Here is a 12,349-nt window from a genome sequence, read left to right on the forward strand (position 1 = left end):
TCCTAAACGGTACATGTTTAGGAGATATTTACAGTACCTATAGGTAAGCCTTATCATAGGCTGACCTATAGGTAAAAGTTGCAGAGGAGGGTTTACTTCCTCTTTAAGTAATCATGCTTGCAATGCTTTGCAAGCTCCAATTAAAAAAATAAATAAATACAGGTAAATGCACATTTTTTTGCTTTTTGCAATACGACTGCATTTATTTATGTGTTATTATTGTTTATTTATTTTTGCAAAAGGAGGAAATAGCTTTTAAATATGGCTTACTTACTTATAAAAAGTAATACAAATGACTGCGAAATAAGGAGACTCATATACATCAAATTCGGTTTTCTCTGTAAGAGGAAGTTTAGAAGGCATCCAATGCTAAGATTAAGGCAGATGTCAATAGCCAGTGAGATGGAGGAAATAATCCTTATTTCTAATTGTGCTGTGTGCAGTATGAGTGTAAGGTGGAGAATGTGCACCCTCTTCCCTCTCCTTATCAGTAATAAGATAACAGATTTCACTCATGCAGATATTAATTATTCTGTCTACTAATTGAAAAGCAACAAAGTACCCACAGACATGCTGCCCAGCTAGGTGATGTACATCATGTAGGTGATTGCAAACACTGCTGCATGGCAATGATCAAAGAAAATATAATTTGGACATGAGTTGTTCACATCTACAGCAGACACAGACAGTGCCAGGACAAAGCCATCCAGTGCCCAGAGCAAAGATGCCAAACTGCGCCCCCTGACAATTGAAGATGATTTTCAAAAACTTGTTACTGCAGTTGATACCTATTGATGGCATGATGCACATAGCAATGGCGCAAATCTTTCACTACTGGTTATGACAAGTGCTCACATCTTTGTGCTACTATGCAAGATTTATGCAAGATTTAGTGGACTCAAGAGTCAAGACCTGCTTCTTTTTTAACCACTCCTGGACCGGAAGATTTTCCCCCTTAATGACCGCCGCAAGCAAAGCCAACAGATTACTGGGATGTATAAAAAAGGGGATTCACTCCAGAAATAAAGAGATTATTCTCCCACTCTACAAGACTCTGGTCCAGCCACATCTGGAGTAATCTGTCCAGTTCTGGGCACCGGTCCTCAGGAAGGATGTGCTGGAATTGGAGAAAGTCCAGAGAAGGGCAACAAAAATAATTAGGGGAATGGAGGACATCAGCTATGAGGAAAGACTACAAGCACTGAACCTATTCTCTCTGGAGAAGAGACGATTGAGGGGGGATATGATATCAATGTACAAATACTGTACTGGTGACCCGAGCATAAGGAACAAACTATTCAGAGAAAGGAGATACAATAAGACACGTGGCCACTCACTAAAACTAGAGGAAAGGCGGTTTAACCTTAAAGTGCGTAAGGGGTTCTTCACTGTAAGAGCAGTAAGGATGTGGAATTCTCTTCCACAAGCAGTCGTATCAGCAGGGAGCATCGATAATTTCAAAAAACTATTAGATGGTCACCTTAAAGACCACAACATACAGGGGTATACAATGTACGGTTAAAAGCAAACACACACACGCATCATAGGTTGAACTGGATGGACTGATGTCTTTTTTCAGCCTTACTAACTATGTAACTATGTAACTATGTAACCAGGCCCTATTTTGCGATTCGGCACTGCGTTATTTTAATGGACAATTGCGCAGTTGTGCGACACTGTACCCAAACTAAATTTACATCCTATTTTTTCCCACAAATAGAGCTTTCTTTTGGTGGTATTTGATTACCTGTGCGATTTTTTTTATTTTTTGTGCTATAAACAAAAAAACAGCTGATCGTCCTTCTCAGCTGGGAGAGATCAGGGCTGTCAGGTGGCAATCGGAGCCGCCTGACACCCGCATCGGCTTCCCCGAGTGGCCTTCAGGAGGGGGACGTAGACCTACGTTGCTGTGCCTGTCTGTGCCACCCTGCCACAGTAAAAAGTAGGCGGGTGGTCCGGAAGTGGTTAAAGAATGGAGCTTCTGAATGAAGTGATAAGTCACCCAATACTGATGTTACACTTTCGGGTGGATACAAGCAGGTGATATTATCTACTGCATCAGTAAGAATAGTTTAGAATGCACAAAATACATTTATTGCCTAGTTTGGGGCAGATAATCCCATCAATGCTTACCAAAAAACAACATTTTGGGTTTAACTACTGTCCCTTAATGTATTATTTTATTGTATGTATCTGAAGCTGCTAAAGGTTTTTCTTCAAAATTTATAATATTGTAATCCTAAAATAATCTAACAGTTTTAGAATATAAAATAACATTTTAAAATCGACATTTTACAATTTACAATCATTTCTACATTTTAAAATATACTTTTATAATGTTATATTAATCTTATAATAGTTATTTTTTAAAGTGGAAATTTAATCAGAAAAAGTCCTGATAACTCCTGATTACTTCATGCTGGCTCCTTTTGCAGGTATAGCTAAAACATTAAAAACAATTGCCTATTATTGTCTCACCCTGCTCTGCACAGCCTCAGTTATCCTGTATTCTTGGCAAAAACCACTGAGTCACTAGAGGTCGATCTGCTGACAGTCTAAAGATTTAGTGCTTGTGAGGGGGGGAGGCAGCATGGGGAATGACACAGCCTGCCAAGGTAACACAGATTAGAAAAGAAAAGCAGGAGAGGTTTAAGGGCAAACTCTGCTGCTAGGGAGACACAAAAGAGTTAAACTTACAAGGATCTTATCTTATCTTACCTTACCTCCCTGATAATTTCCCTTTTGCCCTCAGTAGAGGCAGCCTGTGAACCTCTGTACTGTAAAACTTCTGTGAGCCTTCCTCTCTAGCTGAGCTAGATCTTACAATCAAGGCTGGAAATGCACACATTTTAATTACAGAAAGTCACATCGTTTTTTTTAGACCAAGGAGAGGGGGGGAGTTTCCAATAAGGAAATGACCACTCTGGGCATCAACAAAATTATGGCTTCCAGCAAGAAGAAACAGGAGCAATGCTGGAGGCAATTTTACAGCACACTATAATTTTGGCGGCATAATTATTAATGTGGAATGTATGTTCTTTTGTTAAAGAATATTAATTGTTATCAAACTGTTATGGTTAAAGTTCTGCTTAAATTGATATATGAAGGGGACATGACTTCTCTACAATCCTTCAGATCTTTACAAGTCTCCAATCAGTGTGTAATTATACTGTTAACAAATTTGCGTTATACCAACATAGAATCGGTTTCTCTATTTCATGGGGTCATGGTGGACTCATGGAAGGTATAATCTGACTGGTTACTGTGGGAAACACAAATTTTTCCGCTTTCAGCTCTAATCATACATTACACACAATAAATCTCTATTTAAGTAGTCGGAATAGCTGTTGAACACTTACCCAAACAGTCAGGCCCCCAGTACCCAGGACAACACTTTGGCTGGGTTTCTAATTTTGTACACTGATGTCGGCATCCAGGAAGTGAGAGACTGTATGAACGTATTTCCAGAAAAAACCTAAAATAAGTAACCATGGTTGCATAGTTAAGAGAAAACATAGAGAAAAAGCAGTCACAAATTAGCAATTTTAAACATCTAAATCGGTTGCAACCCCATTGATGTCAATCTGTGAGCTTGACAGGTTGTGCTTCTACAGTCTGACTAAGGCAGTACAGTTAGAATTCAAGTGGGCGGCTCAAGGGTGGTATAAAAGGGCAGCTCACCTGTCTGTTTTTACCACCACCCTCTCCCGCCAGTGTGAAAAAGCCCCTACCCTCATTCAGTAGTATGTTCAGCTGCTTGTTTTTATAAAATAATAACACTTCGCATGTCTGTCCATATAAAACATTTTATGGTATACAGAAAAACACACTTTATTTTAAAAGCAGTCTTTCATTGTTGTACAGACTTTACTAAAATAGCTTACTCTGATTTCCCTGCATACTGTGAGCTTCTTAAAGTGTGCATTAGAAGTTGCATTGGTTCAGATAGAGATCTCGTTTCCTAGCTGAGAGATGCCCAGCCTTATCTAGCCATTTTACCTGGGCCATATTCTCCCTGGCCCACTCCTTTATTCATTTGGTTCTAGTTTTCTCAAGTCACGGAGGCTCAGGGTTTTACCTGGGGCAGTCTGTGTGCAGTCTCCCATCCATCCACCTAGTCATTTTAGAATTTCATAATTCCCCCCCCCCCTCCCCCCAAGAGCTAGCCCACTGCTTGCATCAGGGCTGAGGGCTCCTAAAGCAGACCTTCACCTATTCCGCCCCCCAAAGAGCTGGCCCACTGCTTGCATCAGGGCTGAGGGCTCCTAAAGCAGACCTTCACCTATTCCGCCCCCCAAAGAGCTGGCCCACTGCTTGCATCAGGGCTGAGGGCTCCTAAAGCAGACCTTCACCTTTTCCGCCCCCCAAAGAGCTGGCCCACTGCTTGCATCAGGGCTGAGTGCTCTTAGAGCAGACCTTCACTTAACCCCCCCCCCCCCCAAGGGCTATCTCACTGCTTGCATCAGGACTAAGGGCTCTTAGAGCAGAACCTTCACTTAATCCCCCCCCCCCCAAGAGCTAGCTCACTGCTTGCATCAGGGCTGAGGTAGGGTGACCACATTTCCTAACTGCCATTCAGGGACACTTACTTTCCCAAGTGCATTTCGTCAAACTTATACGTGAGACTGGCAAAAACATATCTGTCTGTGCATTTTTCAGTATTTCTGCACACTTTAACTGTACATTGTAATTGTAACCAGACAAATGGACGCACAGAAACAGAGGGCCTTTCTCAATGAGCTTACATGCTACAGGGAGTGGAAAATCACAGTTATCAATGAATTATTATCTGACAAATACTAGTGGGGCGGCAGTGTGGCAAATGTCCAATCTGTGGTATTTTTATGTAGAGAACTCTATTATGATTCATTCAAGCCTAAAATCTGGCCCTGGAGGTGCACTGACTGAACCCAAATGCCTCTTATCATCAGAAAATCTGGGCAGTTTGTGAAAGTGTTATTAATTTCTACATTTTATTTTAATCATTAGATAAACAAATTTTCACTGGAGAAGTCCAGTTCAAAGCACCTTTATTTATTTTTTCCTAATGCCAAAAACAATATTCCAGACTTGCCCTAACATCTACATATACATTGCTTATATGTTGCCTGAGCCTCTCTCCATTTATCTTTTTTTTTTATCTTACATTTCCATTTCCTGCCTCTAATTCCATGTAGTAACTAACTTACTACACGTTTTACAAGTCCAACTTTCTAAGTTTCTAAGCAATAAATATTTGCTGCCCTGAACACAAAGGAAAGAATATGCAGACATCCATTAAAAAGTTAAACTTACATTTTGTCCTCCTTAAATGCTGATAATAATGGCCGTTGGATTACAGACAGTCAGTTACAGCAGGCTGAGGCGCCGCACAGTAGAGATCCCGGCTCCGGCTGACGTCACCGTCGTCACGTGACTCGGCCGCGCACTGCGTGCAGCAAGGCAGGGGAGTAGCCACACACACTGGACAGTACTATGCGATGCCGATCTGATTCGGCGATCGCATAGTATAAGGAAGTGACTATCTGTCACAGCACAGCAGTGGTCGGCGGCTCACGGGCTCAGATCATTCCGGGACACTGCATTGTCCCGGAATGAGGGTGACCGGGACCCGGGACAGACTCTCCAAATGCGGGACTGTCCCGGGCGATCCGGGACACGTGGTCACCCTAGGCTGAGGGCTCTTAAAGCAGACCTTCACCTATTCCGCCCCACAAGAGCTGGCCCACTGCTTGCATTAGGGCTGAGTGCCCTTAGAGCAGACCTTCACTTAATCTCCCCCCCCCCCCCCAAGAGCTAGCTCACTGCTTGCATCGGGGCTGAGGGCTCTTAAAGCAGACCTTCACCTAATCTCCTTCCCAAGAGCTAGCCCACTGCTTGCATCGGGGCTGAGGGCTCTTAAAGCAGACCTTCACCTAATCTCCTTCCCAAGAGCTAGCCCACTGCTTGCATCAAGGCTGATGGCTCTTAAAGCGGACCTTCACTTAATACCCCCCCCCCCCCCAAGAGCTAGCAAGAATTACGTAAACTTGGCACTTTTTTCTCCCTGGAGGCTGCAGGACCAATCTGACAGTACAGCATGATCTCATGCATGCGCAGAGGGGGAGCCAGCTTTAAAACAGAAGGATGTCAAAGCTGCTATCTGCGATGATCTGCATGCACTGAAAGAGGAAGCACAGAGACCCAATGATGACTTCACTGTATCTCAAACAAGGTAAGTCATAAAAAGGCAAAGGTTTATTTTAAACATTTCATTAGCATGTTGATGACGGGAAGGAAGAACCAAGTAAATGCAAAACATAAACAGATTAAACTTCATCCTGAAAAGGTCCATTTATAAGGATAATCAAAAGAATTCAATTTTCAGCCCCTTTTATTGCTAAATTGAACCTGTTTCCAGTTTCACATAGAAAGCTGCAATGTGAAGTGTAATTAAGGTTGAGAATATAACCAATGAAATTTGGCAAAACAAGAAAGACAAATCGGCCTTTTTGACAAGCGTACTTTCTTCAACTTCCATTAAAGTGTTGCTAAACCCAGGACCCTGCATTCACTATATCTGGTCTCCCCCCCAGTACACAGAACATGGAAATGCAATAATTTTAGTAAATATAAACTGCTTAATACCTTTTATCATCATCAGTTAGAGCAGTCTTGTGACTTCCCTCAGTGTCCAGCCAAGCACTGGTTAAAGCTTGTGGGAGCGATTTTTTGACTGTCCTATGAGATTGCAAGACCCCTGACTCTCTGTCTGGACAGTGCTGATTGGCCCTGTTCTGATCACATGCACTTTCCCTCTCCCAAGAAAAAAAAAACCTCTATAGCAATACACACCAAACTGAGCATGTGCAGCCTGACTCCATAGGCTCTGTGTTATCAGGAAATTATCAGGGGACAGTGGAAAGAGGGGAGGATCAGAAAAGAAAGGATCAAATAGCCTTTTTGCACAATGCAGAGGATTAACCCCTTAGGTTCCACAGTGAGTATAACACGCATGCTTTACTTATTATTATTATTATTATACAGGATTTATATAGCGCCAACAGTTTGCGCAGCGCTTAACAAAATGAGGGCAGACATTACAGTTACACTACAATTTGGAACAAAAGGAATCAGAGGGCCCTGCTCGTTAGAGCTTACAATCTAAAAGGGAGGGTGAATTGATACAAAAGGCAATAGCTGTGGGGGATGCGCTGATGGAGCAAGAGAAACAGCGTTATTAGTTAGTAGCCGGGTAGGCTTCTTTAAAGAGAAGGGTTTTCAGGGATCGTCTAAAGATGGATAGATTAGGGGACAGTCGGACAGATTGGGGTAGAGAGTTCCAAAGAATGGGAGAAGCTCTGGAGAAATCCTGGAGGCGAGCATGGGAAGAGGTGACAAGGGAGCTAGAGAGCAGGAGGTCTTGGGAGGACGGAAGAGAGCGGCTAGGTTGATATTTTGAGATCAGGTTAGTGATGTAGCTGGGGGCAGAGTTGTGGATGGCTTTGTAAACTGTTGTTAGCACTTTGAATTTTATTCGTTGGGTGAGTGGAAGCCAATGAAGGGATTGGCAGAGAGGGTTGGAGGACACTGAACGGATGGTAAGGTGGATAAGTTTTGCAGCTGCATTCATTATGGATTGAAGGGGGGATAATCTATGTAAGGGTAATCCAATGAGGAGGGAGTTGCAATATACACTGATTTTACTGTTGTGGGTTTGGTAACACTTTAACAAATGGGTTGAATAGTTTGGAATGGTGTAAAACTTCTATAAACTTCTTGGCAAAAACAGTTGAAACCTATCCATACTATGTTTTCATGAGTGTGTCGCTTTAGAACTGCATGGAAATGATAGTGACATAGTGGCTTCCAGGTGGAACCACAGTGCATGTTGGGGACAAGGGCATCCAGTCCAACAAAACCGAAACTGTCAGATGTGGAATATTCTATTAGCACCCCAGATAGCAAGCAATTGGGCTGTACGTTTGAAAATGACTTGCTAAGCTATTGCTAGACCTGCCAGGCTTCACAAGTCTGATGCACAATTGCAGAAAGTCCACATTGCATGACTCCAGATCAACTTTCTATGCAAACATTTTGCAAGTCTGCTGCAAAATCTGGTTCAGTTATGTTGTGGAATAGTCATCCCACCACAGGGGTCACTGTGGCTGAATTCTCATGCTGTAGATTTGTAGAGCTCTTGCTTTAGACTCACCACTGCAACTTTGCTCTTACTAGAGATTTGCCATGCAAATTTGCTACAAATTGGAAAAGTGTCAACTAGAACTTGTCCTTCAAGTGCTCTGCAAATACACAACTTGCCAGTGAAAATGTGCAGCATCAAACAAGGTAAGTAGTAAAAAGGGAAAGGTTTATTTTAAACTTTTCATTAGCATGTTGAAGTGGATGTAAACCCCATTCATGAAATTTGACACGGACACATACTGTATATCTGTAGTGTTTACTTATCTCTCTCCAGCCCTAAATCCCATGTCTTTTTTCTGCTCTGTTCCTCTGACAAGACGACACACGAGATAAAAGAAGTTGGAAATTTGTGTCAGGGTGGGTGCATAGAGGATGATTAGCAGATAGCTGGTCTAATCACAGTTCAGCTCTGCAAGTTTCTTCCTTCCTCTGCGTATGTGGAGAGGGTGGTGTGTACCTTTCCTCCAATCAGCTGTTACACAGTGTATGCCCATACTCCACACCCACTGCTGGAACAGGAAGAAAAAATTCTAACACAATGTTCACTTTATAAACGGTCTAGAAAGCTGGAGACAGCAGATACACAAATAAAACGTATGTAGGGAGATTTGTTTTATCTCTGTGTATCATCTGAGGCTGTTTACTTCACTGAGTATATGTGAGGGTTTACATCCACTTTAAGTAAAGAGCAAACTAAAGGTTGCAGCAATCTAAATCTGTTTTAGATTGCTGCAGTTAAAGTGATATTAAAGTCTTGTTTTTTTTTTAATAACAAACATGTCATTCTTACCTGCTCCGTGCAAAGGTTCTACATTCCTCCTCTTCTCTGGTCCTCCGCTGGCTCTCCTAGCCCCTCTCTCCTGCTGAGTACCCCCAAAGCAAGTAGCTTGCTGTGGGGGCACCCGAGCAGGCTTGCTCCCGAGCCACTGCTCTGCATGTCCATTCACACACAGAGCCACTGCTCGCCCTCACCCCCTCTCTCTCATCATTGGCTCACTAGCTGTAATTGACAGCCAATAAGGAGTGAGAGTCCCCAGGGGAACAAGGCTCTCGTGCACATTGCTGGATTGAAATGGAGCTCACACACAGAAGGTTTCTTATCTTCATGCATAGAATGCATGAAGGTTAAACAAAAAAAACCTTTGAGCCTTTAGAACCACTTTAAAACATAAACAGTACGTGTCTTAAAAGACACCTGTCATTGAAATATCTGGTTTGTCGTTGCTGGCTTCCTTCTAAAAATGTGAGGGCGGCCTGTGACGTAATTACGCCTGCCAGTAACAATGGCGAGAAGTTAGATGCTTTATGTACCTTGTGATTTTTATAAAAAGCTTGCCAATCTTGTGAATTTTTGATTGATTGGACATGTTTAGAAAATGGCAGTGGACCCTGGGAGTGATCTTTTATAAGTAAGTTTAAGCGCTTTTGCTAAGAGATCTTGGTAATCAGGTAAGGCGGTGGTTTTCCTATAGAATACCGCTACCTATCAGATTCTGCAACTGGAAGGGATGTTCAGATGAGAACAACATACTGCGCACGCAGTCAGAATTACCCCTGAAGAAGAAGTCTTTTACTTCGAAACGCGTTGGGTTTCCTCTACTACAATACCTATGTCATCTGCATCATATGTAATGTTATTACTGTTTGCTTCTTTTTTAATCTAATATATTTTTTCAATAAAATTACTTTTGTATAACATTATTTGTTAAATTCATTAGGAGTGCATGTAAAGTCCCACCATTAGAGGAACCAACCTCTTTGCTATACTTATATGGGATGTGGCACCACTATCAGGGTCGCCGTTGAGAGCAACTTTTTCTCTGTAACTCATTATAGCCAGAAAATTCAGTGCAGCATTTCCTATTGCACCTAACGCAAAATATTAGGGTTAAGTAAAACTGTGAGTTGCCTCCCGGTCAAAGTGATTCTTTAACATCACTTCTCATCTCTGTGCTTTAACTGCTTGCCGACCGCCCCACGCAAATATACTGCCGCAGGGCGACTCAGCTCCGTAAAATCACGTAGATCTGTGTTTAGACACAGCGGGAGGCGGGCCGCAGGAGAAGCGACGATTATACAGTAACGGTGCATATTATTTAGCACTGATTACTGTATTAATGTCACTGGTCCCCAAAAAGTGTCAAAAATGTCAGTTAGGGGTCTATTCTGTCTGCCGCAATGTCCCGCTAAAAATCGCAGATTGCCGCCATTACTAAAAAAAACAAAAAAAGAAATAAAGTCCAAAAACCTATCCCGTGGTTTGTAAATGCTATAACTTTTGTGCAAACCAATTAAAATACGCTTTTTGGGGGTTTTTTTTCATCAAAAATATGTAGCAGAATACAAATTGGCCTAAACTGATAAAAACATTTGATTTTTAATTTTTTTTATTGGGAATGTTTTATAGCAGAAAGTAAAAAATATGGTGTTTTTTTTTCAAAATTGTCGCTCTTTTTTTGTTTATAGCGCAAAATCTAAAGACCGCAGAGGTGATCAAATACCACCAAAATACAGCTCTATTCGTGGGAAAAAAAGGACATAAATTGTATTTGGGTCCATATTTGGGTACAGCATTGCACGATTGTGCAATTTTTCGTTAAAGCAACGCAGTGCCGAATTGCTAAAAATGGCCTGGTCATTAAGGGGGTAAAACCTTCTGGAGCTGAAGTGGTTAAGTCAGTTAATCAAAGAATTTTTTTTTTTTTCAGAATTGAATTTAGTTTTGGATCTGTGACTCATAGGCTCTAAAGCCAGATATGACCAGGCAACTAGCATTTTCATAAGGTGTCCAGCAATCATAGTGTCAATATTTATTTTAACCACTTCTGGATCGGAAGGATTTGCCCCTTAATGACCAGGCCATATTTTGCAGTTCGGCATTGTGTTATTTTAACAGACAATTGCGTGGTCGTGCGACGCTGTATCTAAATAGAATTGATGTCTTTTTTTCCCCACAAATAGAGCTTTCTATTGTGGGTATTTGATCACCTTTGCGATTTTTATTTTTTGCGCAATAAACAAAAATAGAGCGTCAATTCTGAAAAAGAACAACACAATATTTTTCACATTCTGCTATATAACATTCCCCCCAAAATTTTTAAAAAAATCAACATTTTAAAACATATTAGGCCAATTTGTTTTCTGCTACATATTTTTGGTAAAAAAAAATTGCAATAAGCGTATTTTGATTGGTTTGCACAAAAAGTTATTGCGTCTACTAACTACGGGAAAGATCGATGCAATTTTTATTGTTTTTTTTTTTTACTAGTAATGGCGGCGATCTGCGATTTTTTTGCAACAGCTGACCATTCTTCTCTCTCAGCGGGGAACAATCGCAGGTGTCAGGCGGCAATCGGAGCCGCCTGCCCCGTGCATCGAAATCCCCGCTGCCGAGTGGGGGCGGGAGTGGGGGCTGCCCTAGCTGCAGGCGCGCGACCGACGTATACCTATGGCGGTTTGCGCAGGAGGGCCAGCCTGGCGCAGTATAACTGCGTCGGGCGGTCCTTAAGTGGTTAAAACAAGTGTGCTTTAATTAATACGCAAAATCTAGTAATCCAAGACAACCATTCAGATCAGGCTTTATCAAAGTCTCTTTGAGTATTAATTATGAAAACTGAATAGCTGACAAAGGTTTCTGCACTTTGCATTTTGCATTTTGCAGTGTCCAATACTCCAGCCCCACCTGAACCAGGCTGTATTGCTCAACTGCAGAGTAATCTGTAAAAAAAAAAAAAAAATCTAGGACCTGGCTGTGCTGCCTGATAGGAATGTCTGGATCACAAGACTAGCTGAACAGAACTACAAGTCATTTGGCAGGTAAACAGTTTGCATCTATTTATTTAATACATTTAGCCGTTTGCCTGGAATTCATCTTTAAATACCAAAATAGCCAAAGGAATGATATGGAATTAAACATATCATAGATTTCTGCTGTTCATTGTATTCAGAGAAATAATCAATAATAATCCACATGGATAATAGAACTTACCGACAGTCTCTTACTCCACTCCCACGGCTGACTTTCTTGTGGCCTTCAGAACAGTTTACAGCAGCATTTAGTGTACATGACATACACTCTGTCTTTGTTGTAAGAAGTTTCTTTTCATCACACCTGTTTTTTACCTGGAATGAGAAAAAAAAAATATTATGCATGGCATGAATACAT

The 12,349-nt window shown here is 41.6% G+C and overlaps 1 protein-coding gene across 1 annotated transcript in view; it reads right to left on the reverse strand.

The window, feature by feature from the left end:
* The window catches only part of STAB2 (stabilin 2), a 218,552-nt gene that overhangs the window by 196,827 nt on the left and 9,376 nt on the right, over nucleotides 1–12,349 (reverse strand). The window contains exons 2-3 of the mRNA XM_082254467.1: nucleotides 12,173–12,306; nucleotides 3,360–3,475 (exon numbers count right to left, since the gene is read on the reverse strand). Coding sequence (XP_082110593.1) covers nucleotides 3,360–3,475; nucleotides 12,173–12,306 — 250 coding nt within the window. The remainder of the gene's footprint in view (nucleotides 1–3,359; nucleotides 3,476–12,172; nucleotides 12,307–12,349) is intronic.

The sequence above is a fragment of the Pelophylax lessonae genome (assembly GCF_965119305.1).
Source record: "Pelophylax lessonae genome assembly, chromosome: 4".
NCBI lineage: Eukaryota > Metazoa > Chordata > Amphibia > Anura > Ranidae > Pelophylax > Pelophylax lessonae.